Here is an 18991-nt window from a genome sequence, read left to right on the forward strand (position 1 = left end):
TGCTTCTGGGCAGGCCCCAGCCCAGCCCCTTCCACCCCGGGGGGCTCTGGCAGCCCTAGGGGGCCTGGCAGGGAAGGAGAGGGGCTGCTGAAGTGCTAGGAAAAGCAACAGCCTGAAGCCAGGCTGGGCTTGGGCAGGACAGGGAGAGTTGTGGGGCTCAAGAGACTGGCTCCCTCCAGCCTTGGGCACCCCCGCTGCCCGGGGCCTCGCCACCCCTATCACCCCCCAGGCCCTGGGGAGGCTGTTCACTGGCACGCATCGGGGAACCTCAGCTCTAATGAGTACAAGGCTGGTTCGTTTATTTCTGGATAAAGAGCGAGGGTGTGAGCTGTTGCACCTGCTCCTGGCTGTGGGGCTTCTCTGGGACCCCTCCTGGCCTCCGCGGGGCCCTGAGCTTTATGAGGGACGCCTTCCACCGCAGCCACCTGTCCGGAGATGCGGCACGTGGCCCCTGCACCCCTGCCCCACCCCCCACAGCCCACCTGCTGCCCGCGGGCCCCCAGCCCCAAACCCCGACCCTTTGGACCCAAAGGCCCAGGAGGCCGCGCCGGGATCCCTGCTGCCCACCTCACCGCCTGGTACACGCCCCAGCAGTTCACGGGTACCACCTCGTTTGGCGCCGTGTCCTTGATGAAGACTTGCAGCCTTGCCAGGGATGGGAGCAGCTTCTGGCTGCCCAGCGGCGTCTGCGGGTTCTCCTGACTGCGCAGCCGCAGCACACTCTCCCGCAGGGCGGCCATCTCCTGTGTGCGCTGTGGGACGGGGATGCCCGTGTCACCCAGGAGCCAGACCTCTGGGCAGGGGATGGCAAACGGGGTTTATCTCCCACCGGGAGCCTGGAAGTCATTTATCTTCAGGGAAACCATGCCCATCGCCAGACACTTGGACAGATGGACACTGGCGCCTGCAGCAGGGCAGGCGGGGAGGTGGCAGGGCCGGGGGAGTGGGTGGGAGCTGGGCGGTGCCGGCCGGGCAGGGCCTCTTCTCACCAGCCGGGCCTCAGTGTTGAACCTGAGGTTCTGGATGGTCTTGCTGGCCTGGACGCAGTTTTCCAGCTTCATTATTTGGTTCTGAAACTAAACACGGCCCCAATTAAGCCACAGACAGGGCCAGTCTGCTGGCATCCTGCTGTCCCCACGGGTGCCCCCATATCCGCTTACAGCTTGGGAGGGGCCACCCGCTGAGACGCTGGTCCTCGCCCCCCACCCCCACAGGGCCTGGGACAAGCTCCGCTGAGGAAGGGGCAGCCTGAGAGTGGCCCTGCGGGGGCCTGGCCAGGGCTCAGGGTTGCTTCAGCCCTCGTGGCTGCACACGGACGCCCCAGTGTGGGGGCTCCAGGCAAAGTGCCTCCGCTTAGAACTTCCAGAGGCTGAGACAAGCTGGGGTGGCCCAAGGCAACTGGGTTTGTTTTTTGTTTTTGAGAGAGTTTCGCTCTCGTCACCCAGGCTGGAGTGCAATGGTGCGATCTCAGCTCACCGCAACCTCCACCTTCTGGGTTCGAGCGATTCTCCTGCCTCAGTCTCCCAAGTAGCTGGGACTACAGGCGCCGCCACCACGCCCGGCTAGTTTTTGTGTTTTTAGTAGAGACGGGGTTTCTCTGTGTTGGTCAGGCTGGTCTCAAACTCCCGACCTCAGGTGATCCGCCCGCCTCGGCCTCCCAAAGCGCTGGGGTTATGGGTATAAGCCACCGACCGCGCCTGGCCTCTCACAGGTGGTTTTCTGAGCGTCTGCTGCCGGCTGGAAAACGCCCCCTAGGCTGGGGGTCCTGCCTCTCTGCATGGCTGCCCCGTCTGAACCCAACGGCTCCCCCTCTCTCCCAGCTGGGTGCGGGCAGACCCAGGACTACCGTGGTCAGCTTGCCCTGCATCTCCGCGATCTTCCGCCCAGGGCTGTCTTCCTTCAGCAGCTGCACGGACGACAGCAGCGTGGCCAGCTCCTGCCGCAGGGCCCCAACCTCGAACTCCCTGCGGGCACCAGAGGCTGGGGCTGGCTGTGGGGTGTGCTCGGGGGTAGGGCCAGGACCGGGGACACAGGCTACTCCCACAGCCACCACAGGGTTAAGGAGGCTCGAGGGGGCTCAGCTCTGTCACCCCTCCAGGAGGGAAGGTGGTAGAGGGAGAGTTCTCAGAGGCTGCCCCAGGGTGGCAGGGTGAGCTCAGTGCTGGGCCAGGCCCAGGCTCAGGGGGAACGGATCTGTCATGACACCAGGGAGCTTGTGGAGAGCAGCGTGGGGACTGGCCCCACCCAGTGATGGTCAGCAGAGCCCCTGCCCCTCTCCCAGGGCCCCGGAGGCTATACCTGGCCTTGCCTTCGGCGGAAATCCTGAGGTCCGAATCACTCTTGTGGAGCAGGCACTTGTCCGAGACGCCCTCTATCTGAGCACAGAGCCAGGAGCGGGCACAGTCTAGGACCAGCCTTGGCCTCGGCGCCCACACAGCGAGAGGGAGGAGGCGAGAGGACGGGCGCGGTGGGGGAGGGTCCCGCGCCTAAGTACACCGAGTCTGGCTGTGCCTTCACCCACCTGCTGGGGGAGGCCATCCACCTTCTCCCGCACCCCCCGCAGGTGCGCGGCGACCTCCTTCTGCCACCTGGCCAGGTCCTCCAGAGACTTCCTCTCTGCACCTTCCCATTCGGTCTTTGCCTGGGATACAGATGCCCAGTGAGGGACAGAGCCCAGAGAGGGAGGACAGACGATGGATGGACAGACATGGGGAGCTCTGGGGGCAGGCGGCCCTCACCCCCACTTCTGACTCTGAGACATTTGTGCACAGGCCTGCAGGCAGCCGGGGTGGCCTGGCCAAGCACGCTCTGGAGACACACATGCCAGGCAGGGCCTGGGCAGCCGAGGGCCCGTGGGGGCTGTTCCAACCACACAGGTGCCCGAGGGAGGCAGGGCAGGCCCCAGTGGGATCCAGCCCCGGGACGCAGGGTGTCGCCCACTGGCAGCAGCACGCATGCGTCAGGGGATGAGCGGGAACCCGGGGGTGGTGTCCACGCGATGCACATTACGCGGTGGTGGGAGGGCGAAGCTCTGTGCACGAGGCCCCGAGGAGCGGGAAACGGGATGCCCGCAGGTGTTACCGCCCAGCGGCCGCGCGGTGCATGGTGACGTTTCCTGGAAACGTCCAGAACAGGCACCCCCGAGACAGGCAGGGACCCGGCAGTCGCCAGGGGAAGTGGGGATGGGAATGACGGCGGACGGACAGTGCTGGGGTTCTTTCTGGCGGAGGAATGCTCTGAAACTGTGAATGGACACACGGAACTCACGGAACCGTACGCGTTCGCGGGTGAACCGTGTGGGGAGTGAGTCCGTTTCAACAGAGCTGTTACAAAGTGAACAAGAGCAGGAGGGGCGGAGGCCGCCTGTCTGCCCCTCTGTGGCTGCCCGCATGGCTGGGCCGTGGGCCGAGGCTGCTCAGCGGCCGTCCCGCCCCACATGGGAATCTCTGGGACTCGGGGTCTCCCGGGCCCGAGGGACAGTCGCTGGGTGATGGGAGGCTTCGGATTGGCCTGTCCAGCCTCTCCCCTGGGGACAGTGGTGGGCTGAGAGCCGGTGGGGTGGGGACTCCCCATAGCCCTGCCTGCCCTCTGCTGCCTGGCGCACCTCAGACAGCCTGAGGCCCAGCATCTGCTCCTGCAGATCCAGCCGGCTGCTCAGAGCCGGGAGGCGGCCACTCAGCTCCTTTAACTGCCCGGCCAGCTGCGCCACCGATGCCTCCAGAGCCCGGTTTTTCTCTCGGAGCTGAAGGGGGACAGGTGGGTGTGGGGAGGCCTGGGTGAGCGCCCATCCTGTGTGCATGGGGGACCCCGTTGGGGACGTGTTGTGCTACCCCCTCACCAGCACCAGCTCGCCATGCATCTCCTGCCGGGCCAGCTCGCGGGCCAGCTGTGCGGCCTCCAGGTTCTCCTGCACATAGGCAGCCAGCTCCCCGGCCCGGCTCTCCTCCAGGCGCCCCTTGGCATCCCTAGGGGTTGGGGGACACATAGATGCCCTCAGCAGAGCCTGCCCACCCCTCAGCCCTGGGCTAGGGAGGGAAGCTTGGCTGCAGGCTCCAGAACCTCCCAGGAGACCCTGGGATCGGAAGATGGGGTGCGGTCACAGTGCCACCACGACAGGGGTTCACTCCCCATGGCCACAGCCGAATGCCCCAGGGAGAGCAGGCTAGGTGAGGGACGGGAGGCCCCACGGGAGCACGGGAGGGAGCAGGAGCCGCACTGTCCGGCTGCAGCCCTCGGGGTCAAGCACTCTGCTGGGGGGAGGCAAGGTCATTCCCTGCTGAGTCGGCCACCGCGGCCCCCTCCTGAGTGGGACTTGGGGGTCTCCCCACCTGACAGCACCTGAGGCCCCAGGACACCCACCAGGCCTTCGCCTCAGCCAGCAGGACGCGGTTCAGCGATGCCTGGTTCTGCTGCACGAACTTGGTCAGCTGGGCCACGGCTGCATCCAGGCCCTGGCACTGCTCCAGGAGGTGGCTCTCCTGCCAAGGAGTGGAGGCCGCCCTGAGACCCACACCCCAGCCCCGGCCCCACCTGTCCGCCGCCCGGCCGGCCCCACCTCATGCTGTCCCTGCAGGGCCCGCAGGCGCTCCTCCATCAGCCCCCGAAGCTTCTCCCACCGGCTCTCCAGCTCGCCCCGCAGGCTGCCCTCCAGCCTCAGCCGCGAGCTCTCCGAGGCCTTCATTCTCTGTGGCGAGACCCCACGGTCAGCTGCAGGTCTGCGTCTGGAAAGTGGGGCGGGGCAGGCCGGCCGCGGGCAGGCTCCCACCTTCTCCAGGGCCAGGAAGCTCTTCTGCAGGAAGCCGCACAGCTTGGCCTCCCTCTTCAGGAAGCGTAGGCTCACCTCTTCGCCGAGCTTGGTCACCTGGGCCTGGGGCGGAGGCACATTGTCCCGTGTGCAGCCTCTGCTGGACACGCAGCCCGTCCCCCTCCTGCCTGTGGTCTCCATCAGAGTTGGGGTCCCCTGCTGTCCCCGAGCCCAGCAGAGCCAGGCCCGCCACACCCTCAGCCAGGAGAAAGCCAGGGCGGGCAGCACCACTCTGTACCCAGACGACCGACCAGGCTTGGGTTCGTGAAGCACTGGAAGGCCACGCTCACGTGGGGACCACACACACTTGGCACCCACCACCGATGCCGCCCAGGGAAGGCCCCCCAGCCACCACCAGGCCCCGACAGGGAAGCAGGGATGTCACACGGGTGTCCCCATGCACGGGGAGCCAGGCAAGCTGGGCAGAGCCTCGGGGCCTTGTCTCCACCCCAACAGCTGCTTTCCTGCTGCACTGAGGGTCTGAAGGTGAGGGGAGAGGGGAGGTGCAGCCGACCCAGTCCCTGCGTCTCATACACCCAAAGGGCAGGCAGGCGGCACAGGCCTTCGTCAGCCACGGAGAGGCGCCTCCCGGGAAGCTTCCTCTCTGGTCGAGCCCCTGCTGGCCTCCTGCCCCCCGGAAGCCACCTTAGAGTAGATATTTTTCTGTAAAAAGCCAGATGGTACAAGTTCCACCCTCGTGGGATCTCTGTTGTAACCCTCTCAGCACGGCGGTTACAGCCCCCACAGGAGACACTGACAACATGTAAAAAATGTTCCTGTGTGCCAATAAAACTTTATTTACAAAAACAAGCAGTGGCTGGCACAATGACTCACACCTGTAATCCCAGCACTTTGGGAGGTCTACGTGGGTGGATCACCTGAGGTCAGGAGTTCAAGACCAGCCTGGCCAACATAGTGAAACCCTGTATCTACTAAAACTACAAAAATTAGCCAGACATGGATAGCTGTCTGTAATCCCAGCTACTCTGGAGGCTGAGGCAGGAGAATCACTTGAACCTGGGAGATGGAGGTTGCAGTGAGCTGAGATCAGGCCACTGTACTCCAACCTGGGCGACAGAGCGAGACTGTCCGGGAAAAAAATAAATTAAAAAAAAGGCCAGGCGCGGTGGCTCACGTCTGAAATCCCAACACTTTGGGAGGCTGAGGCAAGCAGATCATGAGGTCAGGAGATCGAGACCATCCTGGCTAACATGGGGAAACCCTGTCTCTACTAAAAATATAAAAAAATTAGCCGGGCATGGTGGTGGGCACCTGTAGTCCCAGCTACTCGGGAAGCTGAGGCAGGAGAATGGCATGAACCCAGGAGGTGGAGCTTACAGTAAGCTGAGACAGCGCCACTGCACTCCAGCCTGGGCGGCAGAGCGAGACTCCGTCTCAAAAAAGAAAAAGAAAAGAAAAGAAAACTTTTTGGGAGGCTGAGGCAGGAGGATCACTTGAGCCTAGGAGTTTGAGACCATCCTGGGCAACACAGTGAGACCTCGTCTCTACAAAACATCAAAAAATTAGCCAGGTGGGCCGGGCGCTGTGGTTCACGCCTGTAATCCCAGCACTTTGGGAGGCCAAGGCGGGCAGATCACGAAGTCAGGAGCTCGAGACCATCCTGGCTAACACGGTGAAAACCCGTCTCTACTAAAAATACAAAAAATTAACCAGGTGTGGTGTCAGGCACCTGTAGTCCCAGCTACTTGGGAGGCTGAGGCAGGAGAATGGCGTGATCCTGGGAGGCGGAGCTTGCAGTGAGCCGAGATCGCGCCACTGCACTCCAGCCTAGGCCACAGAGCGAGACTCCGTCTCAAAAGAAAAAAAAAAAAATTAGCTGGGTATGGTGGCATGCACCCGCAGTCCTAGCAACTTGGAAGGCTGAGGCAGGAGGGTCACTTGAACCTGGGGGGCTGAGGCTGCAGTGAGCTGTGATCGTAGCACTGCACTCCAGCCTGAGCAACCAGGCAATACCCCGTCTCAAAACCAGAAACGAGGGTCGGCCTGACTCTGGCCCTCTGCCTCTGGCCCTAGAGAACACTCAGACACCCAGGCTCAGGGAAAGGCAGACGCCCTCGTGAGCGGCAGCTCCCCCACACCTGGCACCTTGGGAATCCTCACCCAGCACCTCTGCCTGCCCCACACACCCAGTCAATAACTTCCCAAAGGGCAGTGAGAGGGAGGCTGCCAGCTCCAGGTAGCAGAGCTATGTGGGCGACTGCTGGGGCGTCCTGGCAGTCCTGGCCCCGCACCCAGCGTACTGCCTGATGCGCACGGGAGCTGGCTGCAGTCCCCGGTCTCTATTTGTGGAGCTCAGACCTGAGTTGCTGAAATGTGCAGCTGCCCGGTCCCCTCCCCACCCGTAGCGGAGGCCCCTGCTGAGGCCACAGCGGGAGGAGGAGCCGCTCCGGCCCCATGGTTGGGACCCCGGGTTCTAGGAACTCGTGTCAAGGAAGGCAAACTCCGCTTTGCGTGCAGGGAAAGGTGGAGCCTGAAAGTGGCCGTAGAAGGGGCTTCAGGGCTGCGGGCGATCTGTTGATCCAGGCGGGCGCCGGCTGTGTGGGGAGGGGTGGAGGCGGCAGGACACAAGCAGCTTCCTGGGATGAAGGACAGCCAGATGCGCAGCTGCCGGCCCCACGTGGCGACTCAGCTTTTTATTTTTTGAGATGGGGTCTTGCTGTGTTGCCCAGGCTGGTCTTGACTTCCCAGGCACAAGTGACCCTCCTGCCTCGGCCTGCCAAAGTGCTGGGATTACAGGCGTGTGCCACTGCACATGGCCTGAGCTTTTGTTTTTTTGTTTTGTTTTGTTTTTTGAAATGGAGTCTCGCTCTGTCACCAGGCTGGAATGCAGTGGTGTGATCTCAGCTTACTGCAACCTCCTCCTCCTGGGTTCAAGCGATCCTCCTGCCTCAGCCTTCCCGAGTAGCTGGGACTACAGGCGCCCGCCAGCACGCCCGGCTAATTTTTTGTATTTTTAGTAGAGATGGTGTTTTGCCACGTTGGCCAGGCTGGTCCTTGGACTCTTGACCTTGTGATCTGCCTGTCTTGGCCTCCCAAAGTGCTGGGATTACAGGCGTGAGCCACTGCGCCCGACTGGCCTGAGCTTTTGAAATGGGGCACATATGGCTGAGGAACTGAGTTTTTTTTTTTTTTTTTTTTTTTTTTGAGACGGAGTCTCACGCTGTGGCCCAGGCTGGAGTGCGGTGGCGCGATCTCGGCTCACTGCAAGCTCCGCCTCCCGGGTTCACGCCATTCTCCTGCCTCAGCCTCCTGAGTAGCTAGGACTACAGGCGCCCGCCACCGCGCCCGGCTAATTTTTTGTATTTTTAGTAGAGATGGGGTTTCACTGTGGTCTCGATCTCCTGACCTTGTGATCCGCCCGCCTCGGCCTCCCAAAGTGCTGGGATTACAGGCTTGAGCCACCGTGCCCGGCCGGAACTGAGTTTTAAATCGTCTACAGCTGTAGCTGATTTCAATGGACACGGCCGTGATGGTTGGGGTGTCCTCCTCGGCCCTCTGGGCGGCCCCCACCGAAGGCTGGGGCTGGTGGTACCTGCATCCTGGCCACCTCCAGGTCCACCCTCCGGCTGCTGTCCTCCTGGTTCTTCTGCAGGGCGCCGCAGGCCACCTCCCGGCCCTGCTCCTCCTGCTGCAGCAAGTCGGTCAGCTTGGCCAGCCTAGAGAAACCGGCTGCAGTCACACCAGCCCAGCTGGCCGGAGGACACAGCAGGGTGAGGCTGACCCACAGGCTGGCCAGGCAGGAGGTGTACGGCCCCCACCCCCTGCCCCCAGGGAAACAGAGGAACGAGAAACACAGCCCTGGTGGTGGGGAGGGGCTGCTGTGAGTCTCTTCCTCACGGAGGGTCCGCAGCGGGCCCAGGCTCCCAGCACACTCGGCACTGAGGGTGGGTGCCCCGCTGGGTCACAAGGACACACAGCAGGGAGACCCGTGTCTTGGCTCGGCCAGGGACTCTCAAACGACCCCAGGCAAGCTCCAGAGCAGCCGCGGGCGGTGGGCGCCCACCTGAGGCCGGCCTCCTGCTCGGCGCCCCTTCTCTCAGCCTCCTGCTGCGCCTGCCTCCTCCTGAGCTGAGTCAAGGCTTCCCGGACCTCCACCAGCCTGGGACACAACAAGCCACTCCCGAGAGGCCCAGGGGCTGAGCAGCCTCTGGGGGCTGTGGGTCTGGCCAAGGGGCCCCTGCGGCCACCTCCCACGGCTTTCCTGGGCCTCTGAGGGCCGCCCAGGCACGTACAAACCCGGCCCTTTCTAGCTGGACCTGGATGTGTATCCCTTACTCCAGCGACACCCGCGGGAGATGTGGATCCCCCAACGCACCTGCCACTGCTTTCCCCCCGCCGCCCCCCCGCCCCGGGCCTGTCCCCTGCGTGTGTGGGAGGTACCTTTTGTCCAGGGCCTGCATCTGGTTCTGGAGACCAGAGAACTGCGAGGAGGAAGAGGAGGCTGTGGGCTGGACCTAGGCCCGGGTCTGGCATCTGTCCCTGGAGTCCACCCAGCTCTGGCACCACTGGCCCCTGGGAGCTCTGGGCCTGGACAGCAGGGGTGAGGGGGGCTCCAGGCCCAGAAGCAGCTGCCCCCAACACCCAGGAAAGGGGCAGCTCGACCTGCGGGTGAGGGAGCCGCTCACCTCCGGCGCCTCCTTCTCAGGGGCCTGGGCTGCCGGCCGCACCTCCTGCTGCAGCTGCCTCAGCTCTGAGCCCTGTAGCTGCACGCGGGCCCGCACCTGGAGCAGCTCCCGCAGCAGGCTCCGTGTGGTGCGCTCACAGCGCTGCTTGTGCTCCCGCAGGCACGCCACCTCGGCCTGCAGCTGCACCACCCTGGCCAGGGCGAGAGTGGGCGAGTCTGGCGGTGACCGCCGTGGAGACAGAGGCTGAGGCGGCGGCGGTGTGGTCCTCCCGCCCCAGCGTCCCCCGCAGGGCTCACCACTGCTCCAGCTGGTTCCAGCGTTTGGCGGTGTCCTGCTCAGGGACAGAGGCCGTGGATGGCGGGTGGCTGGACTCACACCTCTCCGAGAGCTCCTCCAGGCTCAAAGTCTCAGGGCTGGTCAGGTCTCCTGCCAGGAGGAGCCCCAGGTCTTCCAGGGTGATGGCGCTCAGCTGGGAAGGGCCCGACGCCCCTGAGGGGCCAATGTCGGCCGGCTCTGCAAGGAGGCGTCTTGGGAGTTCGCCCCTTGGGGTCCAGCTCCCACTGGAGCTTACGGGAACGGGGCCCCAAACCCCTGCAGGACCCTTGCCCACCACCCAGAGCTCAACACGTCTCCCTGAGTCACACAGGATCCAGAGGGGCTTGGCTCAGACAAGTCCAGGGCCCTGCTGAAGACACACAGCACTGGGCGGCAGAAACACGCAGCACCCCACCTGGCCAGCTTGTGGGAGCCCGGGGTCAGAAGCAGAGCGGTCCCCACCGTCACGCCTGTGGCAGGCCCCTCCCCGGGCCGGCTCCTCCACTCCGCCCTCAGCTCCGGCTCACCTGACATGGCTGCTGGGCTGCACCGGCCACTCTGCCCGCGGCTGTGGCCTGGGCCTGGGGCCTCTGAGGTTGCCCAGAGCTGGGCACAGGCTGGGGGGGTCAGGGGCCAGAGGAAGTCCCGTGAAAGCTCTGGGCCTTGAGGGATGAGCTGCTGCCGTCGTCTGGCTGCCTTCCCGGGGACCGTGGTTCACAGAGGGTCAGATAATACATTGGCACCAAAAAGGACGGTGCTGCACCACAGCTCTCCTCAGGGGAGCCCCTAAAAGACAGCACTAAAGGAAAATTCTGCCAGTGAGTGGAGTTGAGAATAGTGTATTTATTTGTTCATTCACTCTGGATGGAGGGATAAATGGGCTGAGATTTCACTTTCAGTGTTGAGTGCTTTGTCTGGTTAATCAGGGCCCTGGGGCCGGGTGCGGGGGATCACTTGAGGTCAGGAGGGCAGAACCAGCCTGGCCAACTTGGTGAAACCCGTCTCTACTAAAAAAATGCAAAACTAGCCGGGCGTGGTGGCTCACGCCTGTAGTCCCAGCTACTCAGGAGGCCTGAGGCAGTAGGATCGCTTGAACCCGGAGGCAGAGGTTGCAGTGAGCTGAGATTGCCCCACTGCACTCCAGCCTGGGTGACAGAGTGAGACCCTATCTCAAAAAAAAAAAAAAAAAAAATTAGCTGAGTTGGCCGGACATGGTGGCTCATGCCTGTAATCCCGGGACTTTGGGAGGCCAAGGTGGGCGGATCACCTGAGGTCAGAAGTTTGAAATTAGCCTGGCCAACGTGGCGAAATTTCGCCTCTACTAAAAATATAAAAATTAGCTGGGCATGGTGGCGAGTGCCTGTAATCCCAGCTACTCCAGAGGCTGAGGCTGGAGAATCTCTTGAGCCCAGGAGGCAGAGATTGCAGTGAGCCGAGGTCGTACCACTGCTCTACAGCCTGGGCGACAAGTGTGAAACTTCGTTTCAAAATAAATAAATAAATAAATAAAATAAAATTAGCTGAGTGTGGTGGCCGGAGCAGGTGGTCCTAGCTACTCAGGAGGATTGCTTGAGCCCAGGAGGTTGAGGCTGCAGTGAGCCCTGTTTTCACCACTGCACTCCAGCCTGGGGGACAGAGTTTGTCTTTAAAAAAAAAAAAAAAACTCATCGTAGTATCCCACACAATGTTGCTCAGAACAGGGACTCTTTTTATGGCAAAGAAAGTACAACAGAGAGCATGGCCATAAAATCCACTGGTCTTTTCTTTTTTTTTTTTTTTTTGAGACGGACTCTCGCTCTGTGCCCCAGGCTGGAGTGCAGTGGCCGGATCTCAGCTCACTGCAAGCTCCGCCTCCCGGGTTCCCGCCATTCTCTGGCCTCAGCCTCCCGAGTAGCTGGGACTACAGGCGCTGCCACCTCGCCCGGCTAGTTTTTGTATTTTTAGTAGAGACGGGGTTTCACCGTGTTAGCCAGGATGGTCTCGATCTCCTGACCTCGTGATCCGCCCGTCTCGGCCTCCCAAAGTGCTGGGATTACAGGCTTGAGCCACCGCGCCCGGCCTCCACTGGTCTTTTCACATTCCCCATCATCTAAAGCTATTGCTAACAGAATTGGAGTGGCCTATTAAAGGTTCACCATAGCCATCAGGTTGGAGATCATCCCCTGTGGGTTTCTGGTACTGTCCTCCATGATATATTTATGTGCTGAACTAATGCTGATATGTATTCAAAATGGTTAGAATACACGAGTCTGGGAATAAATGGTAAAAGTAGGATTTGCTATACTCACTTGGGAAACAGAAAGCTTAAATTTAAAGCTATAACTTCCATCTTGGTCTCTTTGGACTTCTTTTTTTTTTTTCCATTTATTTATTTATTTAGAGATGGAGTCTCGCTCTGTTGCCCAGGCTAGAGTGCAATGGCACTATCTTGGCTCACTGCAGCGTCCGCTTCCCAGGTTCAAGTGATTCTCCTGCCTACTTTAGCCTCCTGAGTGGCTGGGATTACAGGCACCCACCACCATGCCCGGCTAAATTTTTGTATTTTTAGTAGAGACAGGGTTTCATCAGGTTTTGGCCAGGCTGGTCTTGAACTTCTGACCTCAGTTGATCCGCCTGCCTTGGCCTCCCAAAGTGCTGGGATTACAAGTGTGACCCACCGGGCCTGTCTGCAACAACTGTCTTGGGCAATTGGACAGAAAATGAATAGACTCCCTTAGGTCAATTAGATGTGTCAAAGGTGACAGAGTCCTATAGTTATAGAACAAGATGACCTGAGATGGGGCTGTGGGAGTGGAAGATGCTTGCTCCAATACTGGGAATACGAAGTAAAGCAACTTGGTCTGATCTGAGCTGTACCAAATAAGAATAAGCCTGGGGTTTCACACTGATGGCAAAAATTGACAGATCAGTCATTCAGATGTATTTGAGTAGGCTAGTAGTTCTTTTTGTAATCTCCTCTGTACTATTATTAAATGAGATCCATAGATAATACAGTCAAACTAACTACACACACACACACACACACATATATATATATACATTTTTTTTTTTTTGAGACGGAGTCTCGCTCTGTCGCCCAGGCTGGAGTGCAGTGGCGCGATCTCCACTCACTGCAAGCTCTGCTGCCTCCCGGGTTCACACCATTCTCCTGCCTCAGCCTCCCTAGAAGCTGGGACTACAGGCACCCGCCACCACGCCCGGCTAATTTTTTTGTATTTTTAGTAGAGACAGGGTTTCACCGTGTTTGCCAGGATGGTCTCGATCTCCTGACCTCGTGATCCTCCCGCCTCGGCCTCCCAAAGTGCTGGGATTACAGGCGTGAGCCACCGCGCCCGGCCTACACACATATATTTAAGAAAATCAATATTGTGCGCTAACTGTAATACAAAGAAGACATAAAAAGGTTATTTATAATAACATATTTCAATACATAATTGCACAGTGGCTCACGCCTGTAATCCCAGCACTTTGGAAGGTCAAGGCAAGCAGATCACTCGAGCTCAGGAGTTCAAGACCAGCCTGGGTAACATGGCGAAACACCATCTCTGCAAAAAAATACAAAAATTCTCCAGGTGTGGTGGCATGCACCTGTAGTCCCAGCAACACAGGAAGCTGACATGGGAGGATGGCTTGAGCCCAGGAGGCAGAGGTTGCAGTAAGCCGAGATTGTGCCACTGCACTCCAGCCTGGGGTACAGAGCGAGACTCTGTCTCAAAAAATAAATAAATAAATAAATAAAGCAGTAGTCAGTTGCTAGCAACTATACATAGCAAAATCATGACTGTTACAGCTGCAGATTCTGATTGATACATGCATGTTGTGCAGGTGACTCAAATACTACCAACACCATTGCCATCAATAATGTAATTTTCTGAAATGGTATAACCAACCCCTAGCACAGTGTCTGGTACTCAGTTAAAATGCAGTGGGTTTTTTTTTTTTTTTTTTTTTTTTTTTTTTTTTTTTTTTTTTGAGACGGAGTCTCGCTCTGTCGCCCAGGCTGGAGTGCAGTGGCCAGATCTCAGCTCACTGCAAGCTCTGCCTCCCGGGTTCACGCCATTCTCCTGCCTCAGCCTCCCGAGTAGCTGGGACTACAGGCGCCCACAACCGCGCCCGGCTAGTTTTTTGTATTTTTAGTAGAGACGGGGTTTCACCGTGGTCTCGATCTCCTGACCTTGTGATCTGCCCGCCTCGGCCTCCCAAAGCGCTGGGATTACAGGCGTGAGCCACCGCGCCCGGCTTTTTTTTTTTTAAATGAAAAAAATCTGAAAGCCAATGAGAACTATAAAATATTTTAAAAAGAGATGTATCTGGATCAGTCTTTAGGAAGATGTAAGACTCTCAAAAAAGGATGAGCTGCAGGGTCTGGGTTATTTTCATCTTTGTCTCATCTCCCATTCCTACCCCATGCTTAGAAGTAGTAGGCACTCAATACACGATTTTAAATTGAATTGATTTAAATCAAATAATTTCTGCAGCAAAGTGTCCAGGGACCCTTTGGTGTGACATTTTCTTTTTCTTTTTTTTTTTTTTTTTTTGAGACGGAGTCTGGCTCTGTCACCCAGGCTGGAGTGCAGTGGCGCGATCTCGGCTCACTGCAAGCCCCGCCTCCCGGGTTCACGCCATTCTCCTGCCTCAGCTTCCCGAGTAGCTGGGACTACAGGCGCCCGCCACCTCGCCCGGCTAGTTTTTTGTATTTTTAGTAGAGACGGGGTTTCACCGTGTCAGCCAGGATGGTCTCAATCTCCTGACCTCGTGATCCGCCCGTCTCGGCCTCCCAAAGTGCTGGGATTACAGGCTTGAGCCACCGCGCCCGGCCTGGTGTGACATTTTTTAAGGGCATAGCTCCAGGAAAGTGCTATTAACGGAAGAGAATTACTTATCACAGTGCTCAAAGTCAGTCCTATCTCTATTTCACATGTGCAGGACCCTGGAGTCCAGAATGGAATGTTCTGGGTCCAGCTCTGTTGCAAAGAAAGCTACATGCTATTAGATCATCCCAAGATTGACTAGCAACAAGAACAAAGGCCCACGGTAATAGAAGTCTTTAACAAAAACACACTCTATGTAGCTGGCACAAAACATGTTCCAAATTTTGGCTGGCTGTTTGAAGGACATCTTCAGGACCTTAGCATAGTGCCTGGCACATAAAAGCCCCTGAACAAGTATGAGCTGAATGGATGAATGAACAGCAGCCATCGAAAACGGTGCCTGAGAGAAAACAATGAAATAGCAAAATTCTAGTGTGTGTTATACCAGAACCAGATCTGCCACTCTTAGTTTTCAGTTTGAAGAACTGTCAAGCCCCCTGACTCAAAAGCAAGCACTCAGACCACACATCCAAAACAAAACAACACAACACAAAAGAAACATATGCACGTGGTTACAAAGAAGTGCATAAGAACTTTCAGATGAAAAGGAATAGCTTCTTGACTGTTTTCTTCTCCCTCTCATCCTCAGTTCTGTTGCCCAAGACAAAAAAATTTGTGATAGGCCAGGCGTGGTGGCTTATGTTTGTAATCCCAGCATTTTGGGAGGCCGAGGCGGGTGGATCATAAGGTCAGGAGTTCGAGACCAGCCTGACCAACACAGTGAAACCCCACCTCTACTAAAAATACAAAAATTAGCTGGGCGTGGTGGCATATGCCTGTAATCTCAGCTACTTGGGAGGCCGAGGCAGGGGAATTGCTTGAACCTGGGAGGCGGAGGTTGTAGTGAGCCAAGATCGTGCCACTTCACTCCAGCCTGGGCAACATCTAGACTCCATCTCAAAACAAAAAATAAAAAACAAAAAAAAATCTGTGGCATTACATTCATTTCCACCATTATCCATTGTTTTGTTTTGTTTTCTCCATTTAATCACTGATATGATTGAGAAAGACTCACACTTTCAGGCCAGGCACAGTGGCTCACGCCTGTAATCCCAGCACTTTGGGAGGTTGAGGCGGGCTGATCACTTGAGGTCAAGAGTTCGAGACCAGCCTGGCCAACATGGCAAAGTCCCGTCTCTACTAAAAATACAAAAATTAGTTGGGCGTGGTGGCAGGCACCTGTAATCCCAGCTATTCAGGAGGCTGAGGTGAGAGAATCACTTGAACCCAGGAGGCAGAGCTTGCAGTGAGCCCACAGCGAGCCACTGCACTTCAGCCTGGGCGACAGTGTGAGACACTATCTCAAAACAAAACAAAACAAAACAAAAACCAAAACCTCTTCTTGTGAACAAAATGTAGGAAAAGAAGCAAAAGTAATTGTGGTTTCTGGTTTAGCAACTGCAATTGTGTTTCCCCCCCAAGAAAATTCTATAATAGAGTTGTTTTTCGTCTAAAAAAGAAACCTGAACAAAATCAATTAAGCATTATTATTATTTTTGAGATGGAGTTTCGCTCTCGTTGCCCAGGCTGGAGTGTAATGGCGCGATCTCGGCTCACTGCAACCTCCACCTCCTGAGGGGGGTTCAAGCAATTCTCCTGCCTCAGCCTCCCCAGCAACTGGGATTACAGGCGTGAGCCACTGTGTCCAGCCTAATTAAGCACTATTATACAAAAATGAGTTCTGGCCTCAGTAGTGTGGAAGTAGGGAGAAACTAGAGAGATAGATGAACTACTGAGTCCTGGTACCTCTGAGCAAGTTTCAAGGACCTATGTAAAGTTCCCTCTGCAAAACTCTCATCCTGTTAAAACTTGTGAGTCCCGAAAATCTGAGGGAGGTCTCAGTTAATTTAAAAAGTTTATTTTGCCAAGGTTGAGGTTGCATGCCCTGAGGACATCCTGAGGACATCCTGAGGACATGTGCCCAAGGTGGTCAGAGCACAGTTTGGTTTTCTACATTTTAGGGAGACATGAGACATCAATCAACATATATAAGATCAACATGGGTTTGGTCTGGAAATGGGGGCTTCCCAGGTCATGGGTAGATAGGAGACAAACAGTTGCATTCTTTTGAGCTTGCTTTCTTTCCTTCCTCCCTCCCTCTCTCTCTCTCTTTTTATTTTTATTTATTTATTTTTTTGAGGCAGAGTCTCACCCTGTTGCCCAGGCTGGAGTGCAGTGGCGTGATCTTGGCTCACTGTAAGCTCCGCCTCCCGGGTTCACGCCATTCTCCTGCCTCAGCCTCCCGAGTAGCTGGGTCTACAGGTGCCCGCCACCACACCTGGCTAATGTTTTGTATTTTTAGTAGAGACAGGGTTTCACCGTGTTAGCCAGGATGGTCTCGATCTCTTGACCTCGTGATCCACCTGCGTTGGCCTCCTGAAGTGCTGGGATTACAGGCGTGAGGCACCACGCCCAGCATGCCCTTCCTTCTTTTCCCTTTTCCCTTCCCTTCCTTCATACGGAGTTTCCCTCTTTCACCCAGGCTGGAGTGAAGTGGCCCGATTTCAGCTCACTGCAACCTCTGCCCCTGGTTCAAGCGATTCTCCTGCCTCAGCCTCCCAAGCAGCTGGAATTACAGGTGCCCACCACCACGCCCGGCTAATTTTTATATTTTTAGTAGAGACAGGGTTTCTCCATATTTGCCAGGCTGGTCTTGAACTCCTGACGTCAGGTGATCCACCCGCCTCGGCCTCCCAAAATGTTAGGATTACAGGCATGAGCCACCACGCCTGGCCTGGATTTTCTTTATTATTATTTATTTTTATTATTATTTTATTTTATTTTATTTTATTTTGAGACGGAGTCTTGCTCTGTGCCCCAGGCTGGAGTGCAGTGGCGCGATCTCGGCTCACTGCAAGCTCCGCCCCCCGGGTTCACGCCATTCTCCTGCCTCAGCCTCCCGAGTAGCTGGGACTACAGGCGCCCGCCACCTCGTCCGGCTAGTTTTTTGTATTTTTTTTAGTAGAGACGGGGTTTCACCGTGTTAGCCAAGATGGTCTCGATCTCCTGACCTCGTGATCCGCCCGCCTCGGCCTCCCTAAGTGCTGGGATTACAGGCGTGAGCCACCACACCCAGCCCCTTGAGTTTCTGATTAGCCTGTCCAAAGGAGGCAATCAGATACGCATTTATTTTAGTGAGCAGAGGGGTGACTTTGAATAGATTGGGAGACAGGTTTTCCCACAGCAGTTCCCAGCTTGACTTTTCCCTTTAGCTTAGTGATTTTGGGGTCCTAAGATATGTTCTTTTGACGAAATTAATCTCAGAAACCAAGATGTATTTTCTTTTTGGAATTTTAAAAGTTTTGCGCTTGCATTAAAAAAAGAAAGTGCATGTGTGTTTCGCTTTAATTATTATTTACTGCATTTTGGAACTGAGTCAGGCAAATCATTTTTGTTCCTAGGCAAGTGGCTTTGATCTTCAAAATCTACCCAGTCTCTGGGGCACTGCTGTCTCCTTTCACAAGGTCCTAATTCCCACTGAAACCTGTTTGTAGTATTTGTGGCTTGGGGCCACTTCAAGATTTCAAATTTCAGCTTCAGACTAAGGGAGAGACCACCCCTCATATTGTCTTATGCCCAATTTCTGCCTCCAAAGAAAGAAGAGGTAAAAAACTAAAAGGCAGAAATGAAATCCACAGGCAGACAGCCCGTCGCCGCGCCCTGGGCCTGGTAGTTAAAGATCGACCCCTGACCTAATTGGTTCTGTTATCTACAGATTACAGACATTGTATAGAAATGCACTGTGAAAATCCCTACCTTGTTTCGTTCCGATCTAATTACCGGTGCATGCAGCCCCCAGTCACATACCCCCTGCTTGCCCAATCCCGACCCTCTCACACGCACCCCCTTAGAGGTGTGAGCCCTTAAAAGGGACAGGAATTGCCCACTCCGGGAGCCCGGCTCTTGAGACTGACGTCTTCCCTACGCCCCGGCCGAATAAACCCCTTCCTTCTATAACTCGCTGTCTGAGGAGATCTGTCTGCCGCTCGTCCTGCTACAAGACTCCAATCCCCTGGCGGGATCCGGGAGACCCAGCCCGATGCGGCCCCCGCCGACTTGGCGGGGATTTCAACGTCGCGGTCATGACGGTTCGCGGAGCCCTGGAGCCCGGGCGCGTCGGCCCCGCCCCGCGGGCGCGTCGGCCCCGCCCCGCGGGCGCGTCGGCCCCGCCCCGCGGGCGCGTCGGCCCCGCCCCGCGGGCGCGTCGGCCCCGCCCCGCGGGCGCGTCGGCCCCGCCCCGCGGGCGCGTCCGCGCCGCCTGCGCTGACTCAGCTCTTCCGGTCACCGCCATCACTGCCAGTGGTTCCCGACTGCAGTGAAGGTGCGGGCGCCAAGTCACAGCTCAGTAACGCTGG

At 57.2% G+C, this 18991-nt stretch overlaps 1 protein-coding gene across 5 annotated transcripts; it reads right to left on the reverse strand.

Annotated features, from left to right (window-relative positions):
- Positions 1 to 68: 68 nt before the first annotated feature.
- On the reverse strand, positions 69 to 18775 carry LOC105485854 (coiled-coil domain containing 154). 5 transcript variants are annotated; one of them, XM_071083853.1, is made up of 18 exons: positions 18480 to 18774; positions 10293 to 10564; positions 9747 to 9963; positions 9451 to 9640; positions 9206 to 9246; positions 8829 to 8924; positions 8358 to 8481; positions 4766 to 4867; positions 4556 to 4684; positions 4360 to 4478; positions 3839 to 3965; positions 3605 to 3742; positions 2522 to 2641; positions 2299 to 2375; positions 1847 to 1964; positions 990 to 1076; positions 609 to 752; positions 69 to 425 (listed from the first exon to the last, which is right to left on the reverse strand). In XM_071083853.1, exons 2-18 carry the CDS (start codon positions 10297 to 10299, stop codon positions 246 to 248), a joined length of 2016 nt encoding a protein of 671 aa, XP_070939954.1. In that variant the 5' UTR covers positions 10300 to 10564; positions 18480 to 18774; the 3' UTR covers positions 69 to 245. The 5 variants fall into 5 exon arrangements, with proteins under 5 accessions (XP_070939954.1, XP_070939952.1, XP_024649861.2 ...); XM_071083851.1 differs by having other exon boundaries at positions 10293 to 10551; positions 18393 to 18774; XM_024794093.2 differs by having other exon boundaries at positions 18393 to 18774.
- Positions 18776 to 18991: the final 216 nt, after the last annotated feature.

Source organism: Macaca nemestrina, chromosome 18 (assembly GCF_043159975.1).
Source record: "Macaca nemestrina isolate mMacNem1 chromosome 18, mMacNem.hap1, whole genome shotgun sequence".
Classification (NCBI taxonomy): Eukaryota; Metazoa; Chordata; class Mammalia; order Primates; family Cercopithecidae; genus Macaca; species Macaca nemestrina.